We start from the raw sequence: 8,228 nt of genomic DNA, 5'->3' as shown, positions 1-8,228 counted from the left end.
AATGGATAAAAAGAATTTCAGTTAAAATTATTAAATGGTTAGTTTAGTGAATGCAATGGTTAAAGAATTTCAGCTAAAAAATTGCATTTCAGTGAATTCAATGGATAAAAAGAATTTCAGTTAAAATTATTAAATGGTTAGTTTAATGAATGCAATGGTTAAAGAATTTCAGCTGAAAAATTACATTTCAATGCATTCAATGGATAAAAAGAATTTCAGTTAAAATTATTAAATGGTTAGTTTAGTGAATTCAATGGTTAAAGAATTTCAGCTTAAAAATGACATTTCAATGCATTCAATGGATAAAAAGAATTTCAGTTAAAATTATTAAATGGTTAGTTTAGTGAATGCAATGGTTAAAGAATTTCAGCTAAAAAATTGCATTTCAGTGAATTCAATGGATGAAAAGAATTTCAGTTAAAATTATTAAATGGTTACTTTAATGAATGCAATGGTTAAAGAATTTCAGCTGAAAAATTACATTTCAATGGATAAAAAGAATTTCAGTTAAAATTATTAAATGGTTAGTTTAGTGAATTCAATGGTTAAAGAATTTCAGCTTAAAAATGACATTTCAATGCATTCAATGGATAAAAAGAATTTCAGTTAAAATTATTAAATGGTTAGTTTAGTGAATGCAATGGTTAAAGAATTTCAGCTAAAAAATTGCATTTCAGTGAATGCAATGGATAAAAAGAATTGCAGTTAAAATTATTAAATGGTTAGTTTAGTGAATTCAATGGTTAAAGAATTTCAGCTTAAAAATTACATTTCAATGCATTTAATGGATAAAACGAATTTCAGTTAAAATTATTAAATGGTTAGTTTAATGAATTCAATGGTTAAAGAATTTCAGTCAAAAAATTGCATTTCAATGCATTCAATGGATAAAAAGAATTTCAGGTAAAACTATTAAATGGTTGGTTTAATGAATGCAATGGTTAAAGAATTTCAGCTAAAAAATTATTTCAATGAATTCAATGGATAAAACGAATTTCATCTGAAACCATTAAAAGGTTATTTTAATGAATGCAATGGTTAAAGAATTTCAGCTTAAAAATTGCATTTGAATGCATTCAATGGATAAAAAGAATTTCAGTTAAAATTATTAAATGATTAGTTTAATGAATGCAATGGTTAAAGAATTTCAGCTTAAAAATTGCATTTCAATGCATTCAATGGATAAAAAGAATTTCAGTTAAAATTATTAAATTATTAGTTTAATGAATTCAAAGGGGAATTTTAAAAAAATTTAAAATTTAGAAAAAAGTGTGTTTTAAAAAATGATGCATGTTGCAATTGTAACCCATTCCCAAAACTGACCCCCATAAACACACAAATACTTTTAAAAATTTCAGCAACAGATCAGAAGGTAAATGTAGAACACTTCTTCCAAGCTCACAATCGTCTCTTTCATGAGGAAGAGGGGGGGGGGGGGAACAAAGGGCCCCTTTCAGCTCTGCTCTCTGGAGACAAACACTACGTGCTTGTACGTCACTCCATCCTCTTCCTGCACTCCTTGGGGGACATCCTGTTCGCTGGAAAACAATACTTGATTCATGAGTATCTACACTCGCAATTGTTCATCGCGACGAAACTCGTACGACACTTTGTTCGAGAAACAATATTTCATTCATCGGGTTCAGGAAGCCCTTTCCTTAGAGGCTTTCAATTCACATTAACGGAGCTGTATATTCATTATAAGAAACTATTTATAGGTTAAGTTACTACGATAATTACAGATGAAAATTATAGGGGGGAAATGCCAAATTTAGCCAGATTACAACAAATTGATCAAAAAAATTATTACTATTTACAAAATTTGTAACAATACAGTAGAATACCTTCATAACGCCGACCTACGTAACGCAATTCCCTATAAACCGCACAGCTTTTCAGAAGTAAACAAAAGATTTCTGAAGTTTGAAAAGTCCCTCTGTTTTGCTTCGCAAACATAAAAGTTTTCAGGCGAATTAAATTTTGAAGCAGTTTTTCGTCTTACCATCTTAATTCAAAGCTTTCAAATGAAAATTAGTACTCACAGTATTCAAATTTATTTTTTAATTTAAAGTATTTATTTAAATTTATTTATTGATTTATTTTAAATTTAAATTTTTTATTTTATTTTATTTGTTTATTTATTTTATGGGTATATGTCATTGCTATAGCGCAGAACTTTTATTTAAAAATAATAATAATAAATTAATAACTTCATAAAAAATAAATAAATGGATGGATGGATAGATAGATATTAAAAAAAAATAACAAATAAAATAAAAGGGAGGCCAGAAATGTCTTGGCGCTATGCGAGTAACAGACGTCCAGACATCTAGAGACACAGACTTTCAGCTTTATTACTAGTAAAGACTATGTACAAGAAATGTCCTTAACCATTGCTAATTATCCATAGCAATTAAGCAAATACCAATTTACACCGCAAACTCAAGGGTAACACACGTATTTACACCAAAATATGCAAAAACAAAGTGCAAAGGATTCACATTAACAGAGCTGTATGTTCATTATAAGAAACTATTTAATGGTTAAGTTACTACAATAATTACAGATGAAAATTATAGGGGGAAAATGCCAAAATTAGCCAGATTACAACAAATTGATCATAAAAATTATTACAATTTATAAAATTTGTAACAATACAGTAGAATACCTTTATAACGCCGACCTATACAACGCAATTCTCTATAAACCGCACAACTTTTCAGAAGTAAACAATAGGTTTTGAAGTTTAAAAAATCCTTCTGTTTTGCTTTGCAAACATAAAAATTGTCAGGCAAATTAAATTTTGAGACAGTTTTTCATCTTACAATCTTAATTCAAAGCTTTTAAGGGAAAATTAGTACCTTACAGTAGAAAGAAAATACCAGATGGCTCTAGAAAATGCAGCTGTTATGCAAGCCATGGAGCCGACAGAAGTGCAGGATAATTCACTTTCTCTTGATTGTTGAACATGTTTATCTGTGAATGACTCATTGTAATATCGCAGTGCTTTAATACTCATTGCAGATAAAATACATTCTGAAGTGCTAATGTGTAGATATATTCTGAATATTAGTTTAAAATTTTGAAATGACCTTCTTACGTGAAGAGAAATCAAACTTGTCAAAATTTGGATATGGGCATTAACAAAACTTTTATGTGAGTGCCTTATTTCTCCTAGTCATTGAGAAAATATCAAAAACTAAATTACAGTAGAATACCTTCATAACGCTGATCTATGTAACGCAATTCCCTATAAACCGCACAGCTTTTCAGAAGTAAACAAAAAATTTTAAAGTTTAAGAAAACTCTCTGTTTTGCCTTGCAAACATAAAAATTGTTAGGCTAATTAAATATTGAAAGTGTTTCGTCATTCCACCTTAATTCAACGCTTTTAAATGAAATTAGTACTCAACAGGGCCGGATTTAGGGGAGGGGCCTCCACAACAAAGGGGCCCCCGCAATAAAATTTTTACAAAATATCCTAACTTTCACAGGTCACCAAATTTTACGTTTTTTCTCCCAGACGTGTTTTTTTTTTTTTTTTGTATTTCTACAAAGAATGCTTGCACAAAAATAATATTATCGATATATCAGAAAGCGAAATAAAATATCAATAGTAAATGGATTGCAAGTATCCATTTACTACCAATTTTTTATTTGATCGAGCATTTCAGTGGAAATATATTTTTTTTTTATTCATTTAATTTGTACCTATGAGTTAAAGAGAAATAAAGTAAGTAAAAAAAACCCCGGAAAACGGTTAACTTTGCAGGTCCTTACAACTTCTCGCTTCTTGAGCTCAAAAATTTAAAAATTATTTGACGAAATGACTTGAGTGGAAATTTTTTAAATCGAAAATATCGGATATGTACATATACAGTCGAACCCCCCATATGGAATAGCCATTTTGCCATGAAAAAATATTCTAATAAGCTGGTTATTCCATTAACCGGGATCAATATATCTCATTACATTGGTTTGGTACATTGAAAATGTATTATATTAAGCGGGATATTCGCTTAACCGACATTCTAATAAGCGGGCTCGACTGTATATCAAATTATTTGGATACATATCAAAGTGTCGGATATTTTCAAAAATCTGCTGATCTTTTTGAACCCTGATTAGGGGCCTTCACACTTCCAAATCCGGCCCTGGTATTCATAGAAAACAGAAAAAAAAAAAATGTTGGAAAAACATTCTGCCTAGATTCCAACTTTTTAGTAAATACAGTAGAAGACCGTTATAATGCCAACCTATATAACCCAATTCTCTATAAAGCGCACAACTTTCCAGAAGTAAACAATAGGTTTTGAAGTTAAAAAACTCCCTCTGGTTTGTCTTGCAAACATAAAAATTGTGAGGCAAATTAAATTTTGAAACAGTTTTTCATCTTTCCATCTTATGTCAAAGTTTTTACATTGAAAATAAGTTCTCACAGTAAACAGAAAATGCCAGATGGCTCTTGTAAATGCAGCTGTTATGCAAACCATAAAGCTAGCAGAAGTGCAGGATTTTGATTGTGAAACGTACTTATTTGTGAATAACTAATTGTAATATTGGTGCTTTAATACTCATTGCAGATAAAACTCATTCTGAAGTGCTAATATATAGATATACCCTGAATGTTAGTTTCTAAATTTGTGAAAGGACATGTATAACGCAAAAACCTGTATAACACAAAAGCTCTGGTCCCGAGGTGTGCGTTATAATAGTCTTCTACTGCACACACTTTTACACAAAACAAGTCATTAACACTTTCCGGTCTGAGTAATTTCGACCGCTATCTCCCTCCAGACGGGGTTTTTTTGGCGCTTTGCATGATTTTTTAAAAAATACTTTGGAGATGTGTATTTTAGTAATATTTATTGTATTACGTACTTCAAGATGTTTTCTTTCGTAATAAAGGAACTATTTGAATGAAATAAAAATCCATTTTAAGTAAGAAATTGTCGAAAAAAGCATATCTGAAACTAAAAAAAAATCTACACAGGAAGACATTTTTAATCATAAAAGTTTACCCAGAATTCATTAAAAACTTACATAAATCTTAAACAAATGTCTGAAAATAGGTTTAATTTGAAAATAAACATTATTTAATAAAATTTGCTTTTGTATGGTACATTTCAAAGCACAAACTCGAATTCAAACTCCCAATGGACACGTTTAGTGTGACGTCAGGGGTTGCCAGAAACACTGCGAAGTTTCCAATCATGCCGTTGCTATGCGCGTTGCTAAGGGAGAATCAGCATTGGATCTTCATACGAATAGGGTTAGAACGATGTTTAGGTGATGGTTTTTTGCTAATTAAATGCTTTAAATAATTTTTTTAGTGGTTTCAAGTTACATATAAGCCACCCGTAGACATCATTTGACGAGTATCGATAGTTTTTACGTGTGAATTAGGGTTAAAATTCGGCAATACATAGATATATGTAGAATACAAGTGTTTTTTCTAGAGTTATACACTCTTCTTGTTGTTATTTCTTTTTCTTTTGGGGGAGGGGGCCAGGTCTGCCATTTGAGAGGGTCAAGAGAGGCATTGCCCCCCTGATGCTTTTGTAAAATAACTATTTCTATAAATTTGGCGCAATTTTTGCTGTTTTTCGACGCAACATTCATTGACTATTTGCCTTTTGCACATACCTTTCTAGAAAAAAAAATTTAAAAAAAAAACTAGATTTTCTAGAAAAAAATATTAAATTTCACCCTAAACTTTAAAAGAAAAATCTCTCCTCCCCCCATGGCATGACATTTAAAGAAAATTCCCCCTTTCTAGAAAAAAAAATTCCTCCCTAGAATTCCCCCCTTCTAGAAAAAAAATAAAGAAACATTTTTTTCTAGAAAATTTGAAATGTCATTCCATGGGGGGGGGGGGGGGGGGAGAGAGATTTTTCTTTTAAAGTTTAGGGTGAAATTTAATTTTTTTGAGGAAGAGGAGTAGTTTTAATTGAATTGTATACATTCTTTTCTTTAGAAGACGAGGGGCCATGTCAGCCTAGTCAGATACCTGGAGGGGAGGGGGAGGGAGAGGATTTTTTTCCATTTTTTCCAGTAATAATGCATATTTTAATAAAACTCCATTCCTTCGGGCTCTTTGGGGGAAAGGGAGAATTGCGTGTTTTCTTTGAATTGTCACAAGTATTTTAATCTTTTTTTTTTTTTTTGTATTCGGAGGCGGGAGGATTTTTACTTTACTCTACTTGTTATACATATTTTTTATATCAATATACATAAATACATCTTGAAAATTCAGTTTGTTCTAATATTTACCATGCATAGTTCAATTAAATTCTTTTTTCTTCGGGGGGGAGGGGGATATTTCTTCTTGCTGTGCGTAATTTTAAGTTATTTGTCCTTTTTTTTTGGGGGGGGGGGCGAGGATATATATATTAGTTTTTTTCTAGTTTCAATGGGAACTTTATCAATTTCTTCAAGCTAGTTTTTATTCCTATTCGGAATAGAGCTCAATTGGAGTTTAACTTAAATTACGTGCGTGTTCTCGCAGAAGAAAAAATTTTAACTAAAATATCCCAATCAAACTCGCATTAGAATAAGGACAATGTAACCTAACATCCCCCCCCCTCCCATTCGAAAAAAAATAATTTCAATGCAAACAAGCATCACAATCGAGAAAAGTGAAAAATTCTCCTTCCCCAAACAAAAAATTACTTATACCATTAAAAAAAAAAAAAAAAATCCCGCCCCGAAGAAAATAATTATTATCAAATTCTTAGAAAGCTTTAAACAGGATTTAAAAAATATATCTCCCTCGTCCCGTCATTTCAAATTTTTCTACAAAGGGGGGAGGGGGAGTTGCAAATCATATACAGTCAATGCATATTGCATCGAAAGACAAAAAATTACGCTCAAGTTTATAGAAATACAGCAATTTTCCGAAAGCGGGGGAGGGGGGGGGCCATGCCTCTCCTGACCCTCTCAAATGGCAGAGCTGTTCCCCTCCCCCCAAAGAAAAAGAAATAACAATAAGAAGAGTGTATAACTCTAGAAAACACACTTATGTATTTCACATAAGTCTATGTCTTGTCGAATTTTAACCCGATTCACACGTAAAAACTATCGATACTCGTCAAATGATGTCTACGGGTGGCTTATATGTAACTTGAAACCACTTAAAAAAAATATTTAAAGCATTTAATTGGCAAGAAACCATCGATTAAACATCGCTCTAACCCTATTCGTACGAAGATCCTATGTTGTTTGTTCCTTAGCAACGGCATGACTGGAAACTTCCCCGAGTTTCTGGCAACCCCTGACGTCACCACTAAACGTGTCTATTTACGCGATTTACGCCGCAGAGTATTCTTTCATGTTAAAAAATAAATAAATAAAATACATATTTAATTACCTATTAAAATTAATGTAAAATTAGATTAAATTTCTTAATATAAAATTAAGTTTTCTGTATCTTAACTGTAGCCAACATTTGGTCCATTGATATTTAAATTAGCTTTTGGCTGTTGACCAATCAGGTGTTGGCACACATGTGCTGCACATGTAACTGCATTTATAACTGCATGTTACACATGTAACTGTTTTTCCAACTGTTGGTTTTCAGCAACATGTTTTGATTTTCACCATGTATTCAGTTGCCTTTTTATCTTGCAAGACGCAAGTGGTGTTCATGTTAAATAAAAGATTTTTATAGAAAGGTTTTTGCTCTGATTTGAAACAGATAAGTAACTTTGAATTTTTTATAACATTTCCGTGGAACGTAACCCCCGCGTAAAACGAGGGCCTGCTGCATATCGTGATATATGTCATGGTATATATTGGCCAACCAGGGTTGGCAAGTTTTTGCCGGAGGTGGAAAAAACCATGAAAAAAAACACGGTTTTTACCGCCCGGCAAAAATAGGTTTCTGCCAAAGTGGCAAAAATAGATTTTGTGTTAACAACTTACGGACAGTTTTTTTTTTCCTTTTATATAAAAGTAAAAGCATGAAAAGATTTTGATAAAAGGCTTTGCCATTTTCTGTAGAGTGAGCTAATATCACTAAAAAGTAGAATGAATATAGAATGCACATATTGATCTTTAGTGAGGAAAAGTTAATATTTTTCTATATTCAAGTAAATATTCTGTTATTAATTAATTTAAAAATCTTAGAGGGATCGAAAAAAAAAGTGATTAGTTAAATATATATATATATATATATATATATATATATATATATATATTTAACTAATCACTTTTTTTTTTCACCTTAT

At 31.2% G+C, this 8,228-nt stretch overlaps 1 protein-coding gene across 1 annotated transcript in view; it reads right to left on the bottom strand.

Moving 5' to 3' along the window:
* Window positions 1–1,250: 1,250 nt before the first annotated feature.
* The window catches only part of LOC129232477 (dihydrofolate reductase-like), a 30,157-nt gene continuing 23,179 nt past the window's right edge, over window positions 1,251–8,228 (bottom strand). Inside the window, exon 5 of the mRNA XM_054866623.1 lies at window positions 1,251–1,538. Within this exon, the coding sequence (XP_054722598.1) occupies window positions 1,260–1,538 (279 nt within the window). The 3' untranslated portion in view covers window positions 1,251–1,259. The remainder of the gene's footprint in view (window positions 1,539–8,228) is intronic.

Source organism: Uloborus diversus, unplaced genomic scaffold (genome assembly GCF_026930045.1).
Source record: "Uloborus diversus isolate 005 unplaced genomic scaffold, Udiv.v.3.1 scaffold_12, whole genome shotgun sequence".
In the NCBI taxonomy this organism is placed as follows: Eukaryota; Metazoa; Arthropoda; class Arachnida; order Araneae; family Uloboridae; genus Uloborus; species Uloborus diversus.
Note: the sequence above shows the minus strand (reverse complement) of the source record. Positions and strands in the feature narration are given on the sequence as shown.